This window comes from Carassius carassius, chromosome 5 (assembly GCF_963082965.1).
Source record: "Carassius carassius chromosome 5, fCarCar2.1, whole genome shotgun sequence".
In the NCBI taxonomy this organism is placed as follows: domain Eukaryota; kingdom Metazoa; phylum Chordata; class Actinopteri; order Cypriniformes; family Cyprinidae; genus Carassius; species Carassius carassius.
This window is the reverse complement of record NC_081759.1, coordinates 41,360,340-41,382,728: the sequence shown is the minus strand read 5'-3', so window position 1 is coordinate 41,382,728 and position 22,389 is coordinate 41,360,340. Positions and strand designations below refer to the sequence as shown.

At 35.8% G+C, this 22,389-nt stretch overlaps 1 protein-coding gene across 1 annotated transcript in view; it reads left to right on the top strand.

Annotated features, from left to right (window-relative positions):
- Positions 1 to 4,297: 4,297 nt before the first annotated feature.
- The window catches only part of LOC132141622 (hexokinase-2-like), a 30,378-nt gene continuing 12,286 nt past the window's right edge, over positions 4,298 to 22,389 (top strand). The window contains exons 1-9 of the mRNA XM_059551307.1: positions 4,298 to 4,507; positions 8,189 to 8,351; positions 11,930 to 12,078; positions 12,731 to 12,850; positions 12,937 to 13,032; positions 15,987 to 16,086; positions 18,867 to 19,050; positions 19,701 to 19,862; positions 20,991 to 21,224. Of these exons, the coding sequence (XP_059407290.1) occupies positions 4,445 to 4,507; positions 8,189 to 8,351; positions 11,930 to 12,078; positions 12,731 to 12,850; positions 12,937 to 13,032; positions 15,987 to 16,086; positions 18,867 to 19,050; positions 19,701 to 19,862; positions 20,991 to 21,224 (1,271 nt within the window). The 5' untranslated portion in view covers positions 4,298 to 4,444. The remainder of the gene's footprint in view (positions 4,508 to 8,188; positions 8,352 to 11,929; positions 12,079 to 12,730; positions 12,851 to 12,936; positions 13,033 to 15,986; positions 16,087 to 18,866; positions 19,051 to 19,700; positions 19,863 to 20,990; positions 21,225 to 22,389) is intronic.

Below are 22,389 nucleotides of genomic sequence, written 5' to 3'. Positions count from 1 at the left end.
TATCTTCCCAGCCCCAGACTTTTGAACGATATTATTATTCCTATTGTTTCTCGTGGCATCAGAATACAAGCATCTGAATCATATTCCAGAGATCAGAACAGTCTCAAGCTGCAGCAGTGGATTCCAGTCTCCAGCAAAACCCTTTGATTATTGCAAAATGTTTTGTATTACAAGTTTTCAAAAATGTTATGTTTAAATATGCAAATGAGGCATTATTTAATGAAATATGTGCTAATTTGCATAAATGTCTAGTACATAAATCTGAACACTAGATGAAGTCAGTTATTAAAAATATGTATTGTTATTGAAATCTATTGACACAAACAGATAAAATGAGCAAATCCAGACCAGCTGCGCTTCACTCGACAAAAGAGGGCAGCAATGCACAAGTGTGAGGAGCAAATGACGCTCACACACACACACACACACACACACACACACACACACACACACACACACACATCTGTGCTTCCAGTTTGCGAGCTCTCGTCTCTTCACAGCTTTTTCTCGGTCCTCGGTGTCGATATACTGACTGACATCCAAGTGGAAAATGTTAAGGTACTACTGGTGCTGGCATCTTTATTCCACGTGGGACATCAATCATGTACAAATTACCACACCTCTCCTTAAAATATGCACTTGACTTTAAAGTGGACTAAACATCCCACTCATTACATCCCTTTTCTTTGAATAAATAACAACATTACCTACTAAACAGTTCACACTAGACACTAGTCCAACACTGAAACAATCAATTGCTCCATTCTACCATTTACAACATGTTCATTTTTCAATACCAAATCTTTTTTCTTTAATTATGTTTTTCCAAGTCCAGCCTAACAGGTGGTTTTCAATTCAATTCAATTATGTTTATTTCTGTCCTTACAGACAACTCTTCACAAAAAAACAAAAACAAATAAATAAACAATTTCCAAAAATGGTGTAGGCTGAAGCCTTGCTTATTAAGCCAACCCTTTGTACATATTTAACCAATGCACGTCACCTTTTCACTAAATTCGATAATGCAAGATAAACAAAAGTTGCATAATACAATTCCAAAAATATACATACTTAATTACAAACATACATAATTACAGAAATACACATTCCAACTATTACTTTATTATTTAATGAGTCAAATAGTTAATTAACACCATGTTTTTATACATTTTCTTACATTTGCAAAGTGAATTTAATCATTTTAATTCCTTATCACAATTATTCCCTTTGACAGATATACGTACACCTATTTTTAGCATTAGTTCTTGTTACATTGTCGATGACTAAATATTATAAACTTTGTTTTACTAAAATTCAATGAAAGTCTATTGTCATCAAACATTTTTTTGAAACTCATCAATTCGATTTCCACTGTATTCAGAAGCTGTTCCTAATATTGCCCTGAGCAATATAAATTTGTATCATCAGCAAACAAAACCATCTTTTATACATTAGACACTTTACAAATATCATTTATATACAATACAAACAATATCGGGCCTAATACCGAACCTTGTGGAACACCACAAGTAATTTCCCTTAAATCTGATTTAAATCGTTTGCTTAAGATGATTAGATCTTCGTAAAATTGGAATGACAGATGGAACCAGTTCAGGGGACTGTTCAGAGAGCTGAACCTCAGGAGACTCAGCCACAGGAAGAGACACAGAAGGCATTTCTGAAGAAGATTTCTCAACTTCACGAGAAGTTAGCACATCCAAAGGAAACAGTTCTATATTTGACTTTCTGCAGACTTCAGCAAACTCCTCTGATTTCTCCTTAGCACTTGCCCATTCTCTGTTTGAATAAGATATGACCTTGGATTTACTTCTTTTAAAATAACAGCTTTCTTTCTCCATCCTGTTGGCTCCTCAACTCTAACCACATCTTGTTCAGAAAGAGGTATCAGTTGCTGAGATCTCTTATCATAAACAGGTTCAGTAGTCAGAATATCTTTTAACATCTTCCGTTCTTCTTGATCATGTATGAAAGCCTACACAAACTCTATCATTTTGTAACAGGACACGTAAAACTCCCTTCTTGTCATTAGGTCGAGGCATTTCCACTAGATCTGGTTCCACACCTTTTGCAAACAGCTTGTTACCCAAGAAGGTTATCTCTGTGAATCCAAACAGACAGTTTTTTCTTGTTCGACTTTAAATCATGTGCTTGAATCCTTTCCATCAGTTTTAATAGTAGCTGATCATGCTGTCTAAGAGAGGCACCCACACCACAAGATCATCAATATATGTTACACAAACACCTTCAAGTCATTCAATAAGTGTTTCCATTGCACAATGAAAAATCTCGGGAGCTGACTTAACCCCAAATGGAAGATGAAGAAAAAAATATCTTCTGAAAGGAGTATAAAATGTGCAATATTTACTACTCTCAGAAGTCAATCGGATTTGCCAGAAACCCTGGGATGCATCTAATTCACAAAAAAATCAGGCACCTGACATCTCACTAAGAATCTCTTCACGTGTGAGTATCTGATAATGTTCTCGTTTGATGTTATCATCAAGATCTTTAAGATCTAGACACACTCTTAATTCACCATTAGGTTTTTCCACAAACTATGACGTGAAAATTGGCCCGAAGCACGGTACGAGGGGCGTAAAATAATCGGGCCCGTTGTAATAATTATTCGAAAAATATAATTTCCCAGTAGCCACTGGGCCCCTCCCAAGTGTAGGCCCCTGGGCTTCAGCCCCTTGCAGCCCATGTATTAATCCGCCCCTGATAATAATAATAGTAATGCATTGTTATGAGAAATAATAATAAACAATAATTTGATGACTTAATTCTTCATTAAAATAACCAGCCAGACATTTGAGTTTTTCCTTTGTTTACAAAATCCTAGAAAAATATTTTGAGTTTTCACTGAATAACAACAACAACAACAACATCCTATTTGAAACTGTTAATATCTGGCAGGTCATATTTGTGCAGCATACAAAATACAAACATGAATGCAGCAGATTGCATTTGCATAAACTTTGTATCTTCATGTGTGCATTTGTATTTATTTTTGCCTCTCTTCTCTTTTATTTTGTAGTGAAAGCTCATTATTCTTCAGGAAACTTATCACCGCCTTAACAAAAAACCTTTATGAATCAGTTAAATGGAAATGCGTCTTTTGCTTGAGTCATTTGTGCGATGCACTGTGATTAAAATTATGTACTTTTCTTCAGAGTTTCTTACTATTCCTGGAATATTCATAAGAATAAGTGTTCAGCTTTATTACTTTCCTGTTAAACCCACAGAACCCCACCTAAGTCCAAAACAAGTCAATAATGCATCATGAAATCACCCGATTGTCCATCAAGCACTTGAATGATCTGAAGCTGGAGTGGTGTGAGAGTAAATAAAATATGATCTCATTCAATTATCGATCTCAAACTCTGTCTGCTGGACAGTAATCAAGAGAATATATCTCCCATATTCACAATTACTCATGGGCTTTACTCAAGGTCTTATTTTTCCATGCCCTGGACACGAAGTTCACAAAGTTTTTTTCTTGAAATCAAGTCAGTGCTGCAATGAAAACATAGTCATTATGAAAGTATTGCTGGCAATTATGTAATAGGCTCAAAAGGAGACGTGCCTAGTTGCACAGACACACAGTCAGAAGTCATAAAGAGCCAAGAATGTTTGCACATTCAAGGAATTTGTTTTAGTGTCTCCAGAACACTTGGTCGAGTTATACAGACAATCTATGGATTATTTAAATGATGAGAAGTGAATTAATTATACATTTTTCACATTAAAAAAGTAGTTTTCTTACTATTTCCAGTACAAATATATATTTCCATTCTTAAATCAAGAAACAATTACTTGAGAAGAAAATGACTTAAGATAGTCTTGTTTTGTGAAAAACAGACAAAAATATTAATATTAAGTGAATTTAGGTAAAAAACTAAGGGGTAAAAAATAAACATTTTCCCCTTGAATTCATTTCATTTATAGTTTCATTTATTCCTAAATACATCAAATAAACTCAACACATGTGAAAACCGCATCTCATTGTGTTTGACTTGAGCTTCCAGTGACAAAAAAATAAAAAATGTAACTTTTATTTAAAAGTACTTTAAAAGCACGTAACATTTTATAAATGTAAAAATATATCTATTTGATATTTATAGTGGTAGCTATTGAGAGTCTGAGTGCGGGGGCGTTCCAAAGTTTTACACGCCTTCTTCGTGGCCAATCAGCGGCAAGAATCTCGGTGACGTAAGTCTACTCGAATTACTAGTGCGTGAAGTGGGTGGAATTAACAGTGACGTCATGTCGCAGCATCATCTTCCCGGATAGCACGAGTTCAAGAAAGAGTTTGAGAAACTTGAAAAACATGCTCACACGCCAAAAGTGACTTACAATCATTTGAGAACACATCCAGCACACTCAAGAAGTTTAAGAGACCTCTGAAAGCAGACAGAAGACGATGATCGCGTCTCATTTACTGGCGTACTACTTCACCGAGCTCCACCATGACCACGTTCAGAAAGTAAGTATACTACAGTTTCAATCTTTAACACGGTATATCGACTCGATCAGACCGAGGGATGAGTGGAGATCTTCTGTTATTAAACTTTAAGTGTTTGACATCCTTGACCAGACACACGTGTTTGTGTCAGAGAGGTCGGTGTTAAAACACTTAACACAAGATAACAGCATAATCATACTGATAACAGACTCAGATGTTCAATAAATAGCCTATTCCGTTATACTGAGTTTCTATCTCAAATTCTCCGACGTAGTGACGCTTTTATTGCGTGCGTCACCCGTTTCCGCGTTTTCAAAGAAAGGAGGCTTTAAGGAGCCTACGTAGTTTGAGAGCTGATGACCTTGGGTGATATTCGCGTCCGTTTCTGTTTCTGTTATATATCATAACTGTCTGGCCGTCTGTGTGAAAGATGCTCTTTAAAATCACTGATGGTAAACACAAAAATTATATTTGAGAAACTTGCCAGGCGAGTTTTATGGCACTTCCTGTCTGCCACGACGCAACTTAAGCGCGCGAGGGAGCGTTGCCACGGTAACCTGACACTCTAACGCCCTGCCAGTCACGTGTCAACTCCTCTTCGCGCGAGTGTTTCATTGTAACAAAACCGTGACCTCAGTGACCCCGGATACATTGTAACCAGTGCTAGGTAGAAACTAGTTACATGTAACAGAATGACGAAATTTAATGACTAAATAAATGTAACTGTAATCTGTAAGAGTTACTGAGAGGAAAAAATTTAATTAAATTACGATGTTAACGATTTCAGAGGAGGCTACATATTAATATTTTCTCACAGATTTGATTGATTTCTTTCCCAAATTGCACTGACTGCTTTAAAATATGAGATTACATTTTTTTTTTTGATTAAGGGGTTGGATGCCAGTGTTTTCTATCATAGTTATGCAAAGATTTGATTTCATAAACTATATCTTATTGTTTTAAGTGTGTGTTTAAGATCAGAATGTTCTCAAAGTTAAATTGAATGATTATAATCTTAATTCAAGTGAAGAATGATTGTGAAAGTCTGACAGTAGTCAGTGTTGAGTTCTTCTGGTAAGGTCAACCCTGCCTGGATTCAATGTTTGGAAATTAATGAAAACATTCATTAGAAATCTAGAAAAGTTATAAAGTAATCGAGTCTAATCAGTTACATTATTAAAGTAATTGAAAGTTACACTATTTAAAATGTAATAAGAAGTCTAACTTGTAATTGATTTCCAAAGTAACCTTCAAAAACACTGGTTAAACACTTAAGCGGCGATATCTGACTTCTGCTTTTTTTGCTGTGATGTGCTCAACACTTCAGATTGTGAGTTAAGAGAATGTACGTGCTCAGTCGAGGTTGATAAACAGCGATGGAAACTCATGTGCTGAATAAATAAGTTGATGACTTTGCAGCTCAACAGATCATGTGATTGGAATCTCCTTGCACACAATTCAAACGTTGTTTTAATAATCCTGAAATGCTTGTGCCAAAGACTGTCATCAGAATGATTTGGTATAATTGCCTCCCAGAATTGTCTCACACAAACACGGTCATGTTATCTTGTGTTCCCGAACATCATGCATCTGAGTGCGAGTGTGAGATAAACTGATGCGCTTATGTTGCTGCTGCAAGTCATTTCTTTCTTATGTAGGGAAAAAGAGCCACGTTTGCCACTTGCATGCATTTAATGTTCTTTTTTATTCATGCTATCCGAGGTATGAGTAGAGCCCTGACCTTTAGACCGTTTCATCAGTGTTTTGTAGTTGTATAAGCAATGAGCTCTGCTGATGTATGCTGCAGTGTTTTGTCTGTACATGAAGACCTTTTTGATCATTCACCGCACACACTCTGAGCTCCTTCAGATCCTGACGTTATTACACACTTCTCTCGAGTTCTAGAGTGGAGAAATGAAAAGAGTTTGCTTCCTCTTAACGATCCTCTTTTCTTCTGCATTGCTTCGGTGTGAATAGATTCAGAGCTGCGGTGAAGTGCTGTCTGGCCTTGCATGCGTCGGGTCAGAATCAGGTGAAACGGGATGCTGCTGTAGAAATCAGTGTGGAGTTCAGTCCTAAACAGAACTGACCACAGGGCAGAAAAATGATTGCAGTAATTACTCTTTCAACGTTATTGTAGACCTATATCTGAGCAATGTCCTTAACCAATTATAATGTGACTTAAATGTTTTAACCTTTCTCACATAGATCTTGTAATTGTGTTGTTCGTTCAGTGTCGTTGGGATCTGGCGTGTTGTTATGGAGGGAACATAAGTTGATTTGTTAACCTCTCATGTTTCACATCTCGCTGTAGTTCTGAGTATTTCCCAAGACTGACCATTTGTCCCGCTGATGGACTGTAAATGCTGTCCTGTAGCTGGCTGAATATGTGCTGTTTAACAGAACCAAACCTTGATTGAGCTGTAGTCCTTTACTCGACTACAGAGGCTCTTTCTTCATCGAGTATAACAGCAATCAGGAACTTCTCTGATGATGTCCTCATCTGACCTTACAGTGAAATCTAGCAGGGGAACTTCCAGCTTCCCTTCTTGTGAAAGCTTCTTCCTCTTGTATCACGGCTGTAAGGATATAAGCAGATGGTTTCTGTTTACTACTGACCTTCAGAGAAAAGCAGGCCAGAGCCAGACAGTGTGATTACATTTGAACAAAACATTACGTCTTGTTCCGAACCTGTTATTTTATGCTGATCTATGCTACCAGTCAAAAGGTTTTGAACACTTCGATTTTAATTTTTTTGAATATAAAGATGTTCACCGAGCCTGCATTTATTTGATCTAAAGTACAGCAAAAGCAGTAATATTGTGAAATAGTTTTACTATGTTAAATAACAGTTTTCTGTGTGAATCTGTGTTAAAGTGTAATGTATTTCTGTGATGCTTCGCTGTATTTTCAGCATCATTCCTCCAGTCTTCAGTGTCACATGATCTTCAGAAATCATGAAAATATGATGATTTACTGCTCGAGAAACATTTCTGATTATTATCAATATTTTGATCTATATATATATATATATATATATATAATAACAGTTGAACAGAAAGATCCAAAGATCAGCATTTATCTTAAATAAAAAGCTTTTGTTCAAAAGCTTGGAGTCAGTATCATTTTATTTTTGGGAAAGAAATTATAGAAATAATAAATACTTGTATTTAGAAAGAATGCTTTAAATTGATAAAGTGATAAGGACATTTATAATGTTACAAAATGATTTCTATTTATATAAATACTGTTCATCTGAACTTACTATTCATCAAAGAAACCTTATTACCTTTTCAATAGTAATAATATAAAAATGACATGATTTCTGAAGATCATGTGACACTGAGGAATGATGCTGAAAATACAGCGGAGCATCACAGAAATACATTACACTTTAAAATATATTACAATAGAAAGCAGTTATTTTAAATAGTAAAAATATTTCACAATATTACAGCTTTTGCTGTACTTTAAATCAAATAAATGCAGTCTTGGTGAGCAGATGAGACCTCTTTAAAAACATTAATAATCATACTGTTCAAAAACTTCGGCCTTGTAGTGTGTTTTAGCCCTTTTGCTACAAAATTGAGTCTCCCAAAGTATAATTGGATATAAAACATGTTTAATATTATAAAATGTGAAACTGATTTACCAGTGAGCGCTGGGACGGAGGAGAACCTCACCCTTCACGTGTGTTTTCAGGTGGATAAGTATCTGTATCACATGCGTCTGTCCGATGAGAACCTGATGGATGTGTCCAAGCGCTTCAGGAGGGAGATGGATAAAGGACTGGGTCGAGACACCAACCCCACCGCAGCGGTCAAGATGCTGCCCACCTTCGTCCGCTCCACCCCGGACGGCACAGGTGAGGACGTCCCAAATCACATCTGGACAGTAAACCGCTCTCAGAAACAGAGGATGATTTCAGATCAAATAGGCCACTTTAAGCTCAATTTTCAAAAAGTGGCCCAATTGAGCTGCATTCATTGCATTTCAGGGCATCTGACAGGAAAAGAAACCTGCAAACAGAATAATGCTCGAGCTTCGCTGTTCTCAAGTTAGTTTGTGTTGTGTGCATGAACAGAGTTCTCTCAGGTGCACCTTTTTTTATTAATTTTTTTAGTCGGTCTCTTATACTCAACGTTTTAATAAATATACATTTCAATACAATAATATTGTGAAATATTGTTGTCAGTTAAAACATCTGTTTTCTGTGTGAATCTGTGTTAAAGTGTAATGTATTTCTGTGATGCTCCGCTGTATTTTCAGCATCATTCCTCCAGTCTTCAGTGTCACATGATCTTCAGAAATCATGATAATATGATGATTTACTGCTCGAGAAACATTTCTGATTATTATCAGTGTTGAACACAGTTGTGCTGCTTAATATATTTTTGGAAATGCTTAAACTACTTTTTCAAGTAGTGAAAATTCAAAATACAAAAGTGCATAATTTATTTGAAATTAAAATAAACATTTAAAGTTATGCTTAAAACACTACGCCTGATTTTGTGACGTCTAATGTAATGACATTTAGGTTTTGTAAGAGTTGCTTAAATATACTTATTTCTTAAGGCCTTTGTATGTGAACAACATTTATTAAAATTAGTGTTGGGCAAAGATTAATCGCATCCAGAAGTTTTTGTTTATATAATACATGTGTGTGTGTGTGTGTGTGTGTATATATGACACACACACATAAAGTATCTATTTTGATAATATTTACATGTATATATTTATATTTTTATAATTTATATTCTATATAAAAATTTTTTATATTTGATATTTTCCTAAATATATACATGCATATGTGTGCATTTATGTATGTGTGTAAAAAAACCCGTTATTTTGCATGTGATTAATCGTGATTAATGGTTGCCCAGCACTGTTCAAAATACACTAAATTCTAATATTACTGAGAAAAAGCGAACCAAGCATGTGTGTAATATATTGTGAATTTGGGAGCGTTCGGATCCTGTGGGAATCTGATGCAGGTCAAGTCGAGAGGAAGTGTGTTGTTGTCAGCTTCCTGTGAGGCACATATCGTTCTGTCCTAGAAGTGTAGTGTTCCTGTGTGTTGTGAGATGAAGAGATGATTGATCCAGCTCTCCAGGTGTGTGTGTGTGTGTGTGACTGCTCACGAGGGATCAGACACTGTCTCAAGCAGAGTGTGAGAAGATGAACTGTATTCTGGTTCCTGGAGAGAATGCTATCACACAGAGACGGGTCACCTGGGCGTGAGCCACCAAACGCTGCTGGGAAGTGACTCAGGAATGAGTCCAGATGGATGTTTGCCATCACCTCCTGCTCAGGGACTTAACTTTTGCTTTCTCATTCAACAGTGCTTGTAGATTTCCTCTCCCAAAACATGTTTAAACCTGTGATAAACTCTTATATTAATGACATGTGACAGATGGAATGGGATGCATGTCACAAGTATAAGCTATATGATATTAATCCTAGTGGAAAAAGTTATTTATTTATTTATTTTTTTTACTAATTTTGAATCTAGGTATCACCACGTTGATTTTAAAATACAAGGTGTATTTTAGGCCATATAAGACTTGCACATGGATATTTATTTAAAAGATGAAGAACCACCATCATGAATTATTTGGCAAACTAAAATGAGTGTGAAGCAAGTCATTGAATTGCGCGAAAAAGGTAAAAACAAATGTTGAGGAAAAAAACTACATTTCAAGAGAAAAAAGTTGAAATACATTTTTTAGAATAAACTCATTAAATTACAAGAACAAAGTAATTAAAGTGCGATTTAAAAAGATCAAAACAAAATGTTGAGAATAAACTCGTTATTTAGAGACAAAGTCAAAATAAAATGTAGAATAAACTAAATTATGAGAAAAAAGACAGTAAATAATGAGAAAAAAAGTTATTATATTTTGAGAGAAAAAAAGTTGAACAAATTTAGAATAAACATTCAATTCTGAGAAAAAAGTTAATTACGAGAAAAGTCATTGAGTTGCCAGAAAAAGGTAAAAATGAGTCTATTCTCTACAATTTATTGACTTTTCTCGAAATTTAACGACTTTAATATGTTTAAATTTTATTATTATTGCTTGCCCCCAATCCTCTTTACGTACTGAGAAAGAAAACTCACCAAATAATGAGAAAAACACTTGTAAAATTACAAGAAAAAAAAAACTATTAAAGTGCGATTTTAAAATAGTCTAAATAAAACATTGAGGAAAAAACTAATTGGATTTCGAGAAAAAGGTAAAAAAATGTTGAGAAAAAAAACTACATGATTATTAATGCAGCACTCATCTGAACACAGAGACTTCAATACTCGGTACAAAATACATGAAGATGGAAACATCATTCACTTTTGAGGAGAAAATGAACTCCAGATGTAAAAATTCGCTAGTTATTAAACCTAACAACAAAAGCAACCAAAAAACCATGTAAATACAGCTGGAAAACAGTCAGAAAAATCAACCTTATTAATGATTCATGCCCCAGTGCATGATGGGAACACCAGTGTCAGAACAGTTACTAAACTTTATAAGGTTTATTTGTACACTTTAACCTCTACAAGCTTTAATTGAGTGCCAGAATGGAATGTACCTAGTTTTTTAAAAATGAGTTAAACTAATGTTTTCATGTAGAAATTACCTTTTGTTTTTCTGTAATATTTACTTCACCACAGAACCATTTATTGTCGTTCTGGAAAACAAGTGAGAAGTTCTCGCCTCGTTATTCGTAACAAATGATTTCTGAAAGTCAAGAGTGTTGGGCAAAGATAAGCGTTCTTCAGAAGCCATATCACGATGAGAAAGCACAATTATAACCTCACTGGGAGGTTACAGAAGTCTGAACTTCCTCTCTAGTCTGAAAACGATTGGAAACGGATTAGTTCGTGAACACGGAGACCGCTAATGAATGTGTTCAGAAACCACATGATCACAGAGAGGTCACTGCATTAAACATCGTAACGTTAGGAGAAGAAACCCGGAACACGTCTTTAAGCATGGATTATAGTGTGTGTGTGTGTGTGTGTGTGTGTGTATTCCTTTTTTTCACAATAAACTGAAATATGAAAAAAATACAGAGTTTCCACCAAATGACTTAATAGTTTTTTTGGAAAGAATGAATCATTTTAAAGCTAATGGGATGATTTTGTCGGGAAGTGGCTCTGCATATTAAAAAATAAAAATAAAATGCACTGCCAAACATTCACTAGCCCTGCCTGAATAAATATTATTTCATGTTTTGTACCCATTTTGTACCCACCTTCATGATGCCAACCTTTCACGCAAGCCCAGAATATAAAATCAATGCACTAAATTGCTTTGCAATCATCTTCTGTGCTCTATTTAACAGGTTTAATGTGGAAATCCGGTCTTTCCACTGCTATTACAGAGCTGTTGTGAAATATAGATTTTTGCTTCTTTTAAGATGAATTTGCTTTGGTTTGGTTTGTAGAAACGGGAGACTTCCTCGCTCTGGACCTGGGAGGAACAAATTTCCGGGTTCTGCTGGTTAGGGTGTCCAGTAACGGGAAGCAAACGGTGGAGATGGAGAACCAGATCTACGCTATTCCAGAGAACATCATGAGAGGCAGCGGGACAGAGGTTTGGCTTTTTCCTCCTTCAGCGTTCACTGAATATATTTAGGTTTATAAACCTGCCTCAGGCTGCAGAATGCATTTTGATTCATTAATATTTAAAGAGAAATCATTCACTCACTCTGATGTTGTTCCAAACCCGTAGACAAAGAAGATTTGGTTTAGAGAAGTTTCTGAATATCACAAGTAAATGATGAACGTTTCCTCACACATTGTTAAATGAGAGCCACTGTATTTATGGGAGAAGTTTAATTATGCATTATAAATAACTTTATCTTGTAGCCACGATTCATCACTGTCACTGTATTTAATAATAAAGATGTACAGTGAGTGCCTCCTTCATTGCAAACTTGACTGTTAATCAACTTTGTGCAGTTGTTTAATAAGAGAGTGAAGATGTAGAAAATGAATGAATTAAAGGGTTTAATGTTTCTCTCATAACTCGTTGTCATTGCCGATGTTGATGAATGAATGAACACACTGTGCATCGTGTTTCTGTTTTAATGCACAATGTTTTTTTCTGCACTTGATCACAGCTTAGTATGAAATGCATGCATTTAAAAAAAATATGACTTCTTTATTAGGGTTGCACTTGATATCTTCTGTTTTTGTACCTGAACTTTTGATCCACTAAGTTAAGCAACTCTCTCCGTGTCCAGCTCTTCGATCACATTGCTGAATGCTTGGCTAATTTCCTTGACAAACTGGGCATCAAAGACAAGAAGCTGCCTCTCGGCTTCACCTTTTCGTTTCCTTGCCAGCAGACCAAACTCGACGAGGTGAGATGGGAAACCATTAAAAGAAAGCATAGACTAAACTGAGCCGCTCTTCTGTGAGAGTGTCATGTTTCCATGTTTCTGTTCAGAGTATTCTGGTGTCCTGGACCAAAGGTTTTAAGGCGAGCGGAGTGGAGGGGAGAGATGTTGTGGGCCTGTTGAGAAAAGCCATTAAGAGCCGAGGGGTGAGTGTCTTGCTTCTTCATCTACAAGCTGCTCTCGCTTTCATAGTGTTTCTAGTGCGGTGTGTGAAAGTGCTTTAGAAGCTTAATGCAGCAGCCGTGCTTCCCATTGATCAAAACAAACTGTAACCGTAGTCTTTACTGCTTCAGATAAACGTTGTCATACTGTTTTCAAGATGGATGATCATTTAGAAATGTTTCTTGAGCAGCAGGTCGGCAGATTAGAATGATTTCTGAAGACACTGAAGAAATGATGCTGAAAATGTATCGTGTACTGTAAAATATTTATTTTTTAACGTATTTCTACATTTGTAATTATTAATACCCTCTATAACTTAATATCTGTTTGTGCATAAAGCAAACCTGTAACTGATATGTCAAAGGGCTGAAAGCATGGATTCATATGCCTTATGATTAATAATGTAAAAAATATTTTTTACTATATGCTTCAGGGATTTTAATGGGTTAAAAGGGTGTGGCTAAAACCTAATGGACTTGGCTGATTATAAACCTTACACAGTAAAGGTGCATCTCAAAAAATTAAATATATTTCAAAAAGTCAAACGTTCATACATCCTAGATTTATTACATAAAGTAAACATTTCATTAGAGCTTACAGCTCATGAAAGACAAAAATCTAGTATCTCAAGTAGTGTTGTCACGGTACCAAAATTTCAGTATTCGGTACCGATACCAGTGAAAATCCACGGTTCTCGGTACCAATTTCAGTACCAAAGCAAAACACAAAAATATGCTAATTAAAAAAAAAAAACTTTTTAGCACTAAAAATAAAACCAATGCCATTCTTTATACTTATTTACAACTGTGTTTAAAGTTTTTCTACAAGTTATATAATTATGAAAAACAGTAAACAAGTTTCACCCAAATTTAATTTGTCTTTTAATTTATGAAATGTAAACACATTTTATTTTTGGTAAATAAAGGGGATTTGCTATTAAAATTAAAACATGGAAGAAATATTGTGATTTATTTCTTTAAAAAATAAAGTTTTATAAATTTTTTCAACAGTAGCAGTATCACATACATTTTACTAAATAATAGTAATATTTCTAGCACAATGCCTTTATGTAAAAATTAACTTTTAGGCCTAACTAATGAATGCATATTTGTCATTTTAACTGAACTTAAGACTGGTGGTGATGCTTAAGATATTTTTGGTCATTGAGGGTTTCTGTAAAAAAATAGTAATAGATCATATTAATTATTATTAAGAGATACTACTACTACTAATTCTACTATCATACTAATGTATATACAATGCACTATGAATTGATGAGCTGCTGGGTTCATGAATATTAATCACGTTGTCTGCGTTCGATCAAACTGATTTGCTGAAATCAAAACAGGGACGGTAAGAGATCAGCGCCAGCCAATGAAATTGCCATTTACGTGTTAGCTCCGCCCACTACCGGAGAAACCGGTATGTCTTCTGCTTGTTGGAAAATGACTATGAATAATTCTAAATGAACTCCATTATTTTGACAGGAGAAGACAACAAAGAATAGTTTACATATAGCGTGTCGATTCAGCATGGAGAATCTCGCTCTCTCTCTCTCTTTGCATGTGTGAGAAACAGCGCTATCTATGGAATGATATTGCGGACATTATTCAAAAGGCATTGCAAATTGTATTTGCAATTGCGTTTTCAATTTGTGGACGCATAAAATGTTACATAATCCAAACGCAAATGCAAATCGCGCATTACCGTTTTCATTTTCGATTAAGTGAACGCACAGTGTCTGCCAAATTTAAAATGGAAATGCAAAGTCCGTTTGCAATTGTGTTTTCCATATCTTACGAGCTATGAGCCTGTCATATTTAAATAGCAATATTAATTACCACATTTGCCTTTTCACTCTCTCTGCACTGTGCATGTAAACTGCCAAAACTCAAATGGAATCGCAATACCTTTTGCATTTGAATTTCCAACGTCTACACGGAAACCTGTCAATCAAGTGACAGGGGTGGGGCCATTTTATTGGGCGTGTTTGCATTGGGAAGTGAAGATCGTACTAAAATGTACCATGTTTTTACTAGGGTAAATATAAGTTAACGATAGTGTTTATAATTAAGCCACAGTAGCCACAAATGTACAGTTGTCTGAGACGTTATGAAATGTTCTTTAATATCATGAACCACAATTGCAAACGGACTTTGCATTTCCATTTTAAATTTGGCAGACACTGTGCGTTCACTTAATCGAAAATGAAAACGGTAATGCGCGATTTGCATTTGCGTTTGGATTATGTCACATTTTATGCGTCCACAAATTGAAAACGCAATTGCAAATACAATTTGCAATGCCTTTTGAATAATGTCCGCAATATCATTCCATAGCTATCAGTAAAGCGACGGTGAGTCGTGCGCCTTCACAAAGAGTTTACAGAGCATCAAATACAGGTGCGCTGTGCGTCCATTGAGATGAACTGAAAAAGTTCAGATCGCTTGATGCTGAAATTAATGCAAGCGTCATGCGCTTCAGTTTATGTAGTAAACAAACCCGCACGTCTCTGCCATTCATTCATTCACACAGAGACGCGCAGAACACAGATTCATATTTCAAACAACTTTAGCGGCTTAACATTTACAGATACAGGTCCATATGGAGATTTGATTTGATTAATTTATGCTAACTTTGACAAATTCCATGACTGTCCATATTAAAATGTAAGTTTCATTTTCATGACTGGATTTTGAGATTCCGTCCTCGTTTTCTGCTTCGCGGAAATCATAGCGCTGAACCGGGTTTGAACGGGTCCTCGGTACTACCGGTACTTAAAGAAACCTAGTACCGTCACATTTAAATTTTTTTAGTACCGACTTGGTACCGAAGTACCGGGTCTTTTGATAACACTAATCTCAAGATATTATAATATTTCCTTAGATCAATGAAAGACAATACAAAATGTAATATATATGTATGTTTTTCTCTGCAGGATTTTGACATCGACATCGTGGCCGTGATCAATGACACGGTCGGCACCATGATGACCTGTGGCTATGATGACCATCACTGTGAGATCGGCCTCATCATCGGTGAGTGTGGCTCGTGTGTGTGTGAGCTGAGATATCCTCAGCTGTGCTCCGTGTCCATCACAGGGGCTTTATTCAAACACACCTTTTGGGAATATTCGAGCACACATTACAGCCGTGTATAGTCTGTATTCTCACACTCCACCAGATGAAGGAACTGTTGTGATTCCTGTTCTCAGTAGTGTGTAATTATAGAGACTAGAGCAGATCAACTTGATCAGTCTCTGATTTCTCCATGACTCTCTCACATTAGATACAACTATAACTGTCTCTCAGTATTTGTTAAGTGGAAATCTAGCCAAAGAGCATTTCAGAGGGAAAACTGCTTTTTCTTTTGGAAAGAAATTCAAAATTATGGCTATTAAAAGATATCCTTAGCCATCTTCAAGAATCAGCTGAAATCACATCTTCCATCTTTATTTGGCACTATAACTCTAGCACACTCTATTCTAATTCTATTCTTTAAAAAAAAACTTGGCACTTTTAGATTTGCACTCTATTCATTTACTAACTGCTTGTTTCTATGTATATATTATACATATATATATATATTACACATACAAATAACATGGAATGGAAATCATCAGAAATGAAAAAAAGATTTTTTTTTTATTAATTTCTTAACATTTCTGATAATGTCCACAAAAATTATTGTTGGAAATCATCAAAAATTTTCAAAGGGGTAAATAACCTTAAATGTAATACATTTTTAAACAGTTTTATAAGAAAAGCTAAAAAATGTAAATATTATAAATAAGTTTTAATACCAAAATTAAGTGTATAATGTGTAAATAAAATGTTGATATTTAGTAAATAATAGCTATACTGGATTTTCCCATTAAGTTCCTGAGTTCAGCTGGTTTATTTAGACTTGTAAGACTTACAATAAATAATAAATTATAAACAATAAAACAAGCTTATTCTGTCATTTCCCACTGAGCCAGACCACTGCTGAGTCTACTGTTGAAATATAATTGAACATCGTGAAGATGTAGTGAAGTCTATTCCCCTGCACATCTCAACACTGTATTGTAGGATCTGAAGGAATCTGTGGCGTTGTGTTCTTTGCACAGTGCTTTAAAACCAACCGACTGTAGATCTGCACTGAAGGATCTTTGCGTTACTTAGTCTTTGTGCATTTGCATTTGCTGTAGAATATTAACAGAACTGATTGCATTGTAGACAAAGCAATAAAAATATCCCACACCTTTGAGACACGAGTCGTTAGCATCGACAGTGTAAGATTCAACAATCGCACTGTAGAGATATCCCTGCATACATATTTAATACAGCTGCACAAGCTTCTATATCAGATCAGATCAAAACCGTTGAAAGAGGAGGTATTGATTCCCACATTTGTGGAAATTTGTAATATTTAAAATTTCCAGGACGCTCAAAAACAAAGTCATGAAATTGTAATAGCGTGTTGAAAAGTACGTTTCTGGTCTCTGAAAGCTCAGTCCTGAATCAAATCTCAGGTCTTTTTTTATCTTTGTGGAGACTTTTATACAGAAGTATGAAGCTCCTATACTATGGAACTGGAAATAATATTTTGTTTTTTTTGCAATCCCTTTGAAAATTACTCATGCATTAATCATGAGTTATTCTTCCATCTGCTCCTTTCTGATCATGGAAATGTAAAGGAAAAATTCATATGAATTGTGTGTTCCTTGGACAAATAATGCATTTTCATGAAAGGAATAAAAGAGAAATGAATGAAATGAATGAGCTCCTGGGAAATGGAGGTGTCATGGAAATTGAGTGGTCAAAAAGAGCGGGAACCTTTTCTGAAGTGACTTTAACAAGTGTTGAGCACAGAACTTGGTTTAACACATGGCTTGAAAGTAATAACGGATAAAAATGCGGAAAAGGCTTATTTATATCCTAGTGAAAAAAAAAAAAAAGTATTGAAATGTATTTGAAATACACGTATTGCATGCTAAATCTACTACAAATACATTTGCATATTTATGTACTTATTAAAAATGCATTGGAATTGTGCTTCTAGAATAAACGTTTTGTGCGTAAATAGTGCTGAAGTCTGACTGAAGATATTCTGAAGTGTTTTTGATTTGAGCTGAAGTGGAACTCAGGTGCATTTTAAAGAATCATACAATCCTCATCAATAGTGACATTAAAACATATTTTAGGCTTAATATTTAGAAACATGCATTGTGCACAAGTAGTACTCCAAATATAATTATGTCAGTGAGTCTCCAGCGAAATGTATTTTGAATATATGTGACCCTAGAACATGCACAAAACCAGTCATAAGCATACATTTTTTTAAACTAAATAAGCAAAATCATCTCTCCAGTGATGTGTGGTTTGTTAGGAGGACAATATTTGTAAAATCTGGAATCTTTAAAGTTGTTCAATTGAAGTTCTTAGCAATGCATATTACTAATTGAAAATGAAGTTTTGATATATTTACGGTAGGAGATTTACTAAATATCTTCATGGAACATGATCTTTACTTAATATCCCGATGATTTTTGGCATGAAAGAAAAATCTAGAATTTTGACCCATACAATGTATTGTTGTCTATTGCTACTATTATACAAAAATAAAAAAGCATAATTACATCCAAGTAACTCTGATCATATAGTAAGTACACGTACTTAATGTTACTCGGTACTTAAATGTATAATTACATTGCAACACCTTAAAGTAGTGTGCATGAAACATTTGTACTTTGGGTGCAGTTATGGGTTTGCATGCAACATCAAGCAGAATTCCCAGGAATCTTCGATGCAAACCGATCGGATGTGTGTTTTTCCAGGGACGGGCACCAATGCATGCTACATGGAGGAGATGCGTCACCTGGAGCTGGTGGACGGAGATGAAGGCCGTATGTGTGTGAACATGGAGTGGGGTGCGTTTGGTGACGACGGTGCATTAGACGACATCCGCACCGAGTTCGACCGAGAGATCGACGCCGGCTCCCTCAACCCTGGAAAACAGCTGTGAGTGACCGATAGAGTCTGGTGTTGACTCTAAAAGCCATTGCAGGGTTGAGGGCAGCTGTGTCCGCTACACAGTTAGCTAATGAGGTGTCACCACGTGTGAACAATGTCAGGAAGACCATATGCTCCTGCTGCAGTAGAGTCATTACATCAGCTCCCATGCCATCATTATCTGTGCATTAGCCTGATCAGAACTCACCGGTCTCTCTCTCAATGCCTGACACCAGTCATCGTGACTCCACAGGTGCTTTCGTTTAAGAAGCTGCTCTCTGAAAGCTCGAGGAAACGCAGAACTGTAATCAAATCCCATCATGCCTCGAGTGCTTGTGGTCGATTTGCACATGCTTTTCTCTCGGTTTCAGAAGGTCAGGAGGGATACGACGCAGTTTCATGTAATTGCGAGTCCGTGTTATTGTTCTCTCTCATAATCAGCTCCCTGAGACATGAATGCTTAGACTGTGACCAGATCCAGTTCTCTTCCCGTGAATAAGAACAGCTGTGTTTTCAGTGTTGTACACTAAAGCACAATATGAGCTCTTACTATACTCTTTTCAGTATGCAATGTTTTTCTCCTTGTTAATCTCCTGGCTCTGGTTTATGGGTTGCATGTGTCTCTGACTCTCTGTGCTGCACGCTTTGTTTGACCGCAGGTTTGAGAAGATGATCAGTGGGATGTACATGGGTGAGCTGGTCAGACTGATCCTGGTGAAGATGGCCAAAGACGGCTTTCTCTTCCAGGGACATACCACTCCAGATCTGCTCACCACTGGCCACTTCAAGACCTCCTTCATCTCTGACATCGAAAATAATAAGTCAGTACCTTTTTGTGCATTTGGGTTTCTTGTAATTGTAGAAATGTGTCATTGCATCAGTGTCTCATCAATGGATGCTCTGCAGTGAATGGGTGCCGTCAGAATGAGAGTCTGATAAAAACATCACAATAATCCACAGCACATCTGGAGAAGACAAAGGATGAAACAAATGGATTATTGTGATGTTTTTATCAGACTCTCATTCTGACGGCACCCATTCACTGATGCATACGTGTTATATTATATTCTAGGCTGTCTGTTTAACATTCAATTATAAAGTATGTAATCATGATTAATTGCCTACTTCAATAGTCAACAATGATTTTCTGGTGTATACCATAATACTAAAGTCTGAATATCCATGAAATTATATCCGAGTAGCTTTTCAAAAACAGGGTACTTTCTGCTAGATTTCAGATTAAAAAATGTCTATAAATAACCTAAATGCTTTTTTTTTTTTTTTTTGTATTATTCATATTATTAATACTATTTTGTGCAAAGAAATTCTTTGAAGTTAGTGTTTTTTTTTCTTTGTAAGAATTTTTAAAAAGGATTTGTTTATTTCATCACAAATACAAAAAAATAAAAAATAATAAAGTACAAAATCAGTGATTATAGTGAAATATTGTTTACATTTTAATAATAAATTAAAAAAAAATATATATAATTATGTGTGTAATTTATTCATAAAATGGCTGAATTTTTTGCAATTAGAAATCATTATGAATGTTGCTGCAATAATGTCAAAAAAAAAAATGCCCAAGAAACAATCAAAAATATGAGTTAAATGAAGGATCCTCGGTATTTTCCACAATTTTAAAAGCATTTATTTGAAATGGAGTATTGCTCTGACAGTTTTGCCAAATTTAATGCATCCAAAGTTAAGTCTTTTTAAAAAGATTTTTCTGACCCCAAACTTTGGAATGATAAAACGGTCTAAGACACATGTGAAAGGGAATGGTTTCATGTTCCTGTGGCTCAGTGGTAGAGCATTGCATTAGCAGTGCCAAAGGTTGTTGGTTCGATTCCCCACATACTGGTTAAAAATGCTTTGTATATAAGCGTCTGCTAAATGCATAAGTGTAGGTGTGATCTGATGTAGATGAGCATCCTGTGGTCTGTGTGCAGGAGCAGCGAGGGTCTGCTGAGTGCGGAGCAGGTTTTGAGAGGTCTGGGTCTGGATCCGTCTTCGGAGGACTGTGCCATCACACAGAGAGTGTGTCAGATCGTCTCCACACGAGCAGCTCATCTCTGCGCTGCTTCGCTCACAGCCGTCCTGAGGCAGATCCGGGATAACAAAGCCACGGAGAAACTGCGCGCCACAGTCGGCGTCGACGGATCCGTCTACAAGAACCACCCGCAGTGAGTCCAGATCCACAACCAGGGTCTGCTTTACAGCCTCGTCTGCATTCATTTGATCCAAAGTAGCAGTGATACTGTCTATTATTTACAATAACTATTTGAATATAGATTTTTAAAAGTTTTTGAAACGCAAAATTCAACTTGGTCACCAATGCATCTACTACTGATGAACATGTTAGTTTTTATATGAATTACCACTCTGTAGGTTATTTAACTAATGTTGTTTTTAGAAGGCGTTTGTCTTTCAGACATTTAAAATGCACACATTCAAAAACTTTTTTTTGTGTCATTTTTCACGAAATATTTTTACTTGAAGTATCCCTTTGATTTTAAAATAAATACATTTATTACTAATATCACACTTGCGTGTTCATGGTTCTCTGGTGTTGCTTAATGGTCACATGACATGCAGCTAAACAAATAAAATATAAACAATTTTAGTGCATGTTTTATTTTGATCGATTTTAAAAATTTTTTATAATTTAATGAATTATTATATTTGATGCACTTGAGATATTGGCTACTGTATATCTAATATTGCATGTATTTTGTTTTTGAGTCCAGCAATTATGTAACAATACCTTTTGATAACTACTAGCTTGGTGTTGCACAGAGCATTTATTTGCATGGCTTATATTTGATGAAGTCTGTATGCAAGCATCACCTCTAATTAGTTGTACTATTTTAATCCGGCACAGCTGGATTCACAGGGTGTTAATGCATGCATTCAGAGAAATGGATCACGCGCTGAACATTACCTGTACATGTGGACGGAGCTCTCAGAAATGTTGATGTAGATGTTGATTGGCTGTGTACGTGTTCAGCTTCATTCAGGCTGTGACACGTTTCTGTGGCGCTTGTATCTAGAAGCAAATATTATTTTCTGAGTTTGTTACATTGTGAATCATCAGGAATATGAATGATTTCAGCATGAGCTGAAGCAAGATGGAGAGCAAACATGACAACTCAATTAGCTCTGACAACTTTCTTCCAAGACGAAGTCAACAATAACAAGAGACAGATGTCTGACATGCAGATCTACATCAGACGTATTGCTCAGTGTAAACCCCTTCATTGACTGCAATGGAAACAATCTAGTTTTTCACATTATCCTGCAGTATATGCTTCCATCGCATGCAGCTGTAATGGTTTTCCTTCATCAGAT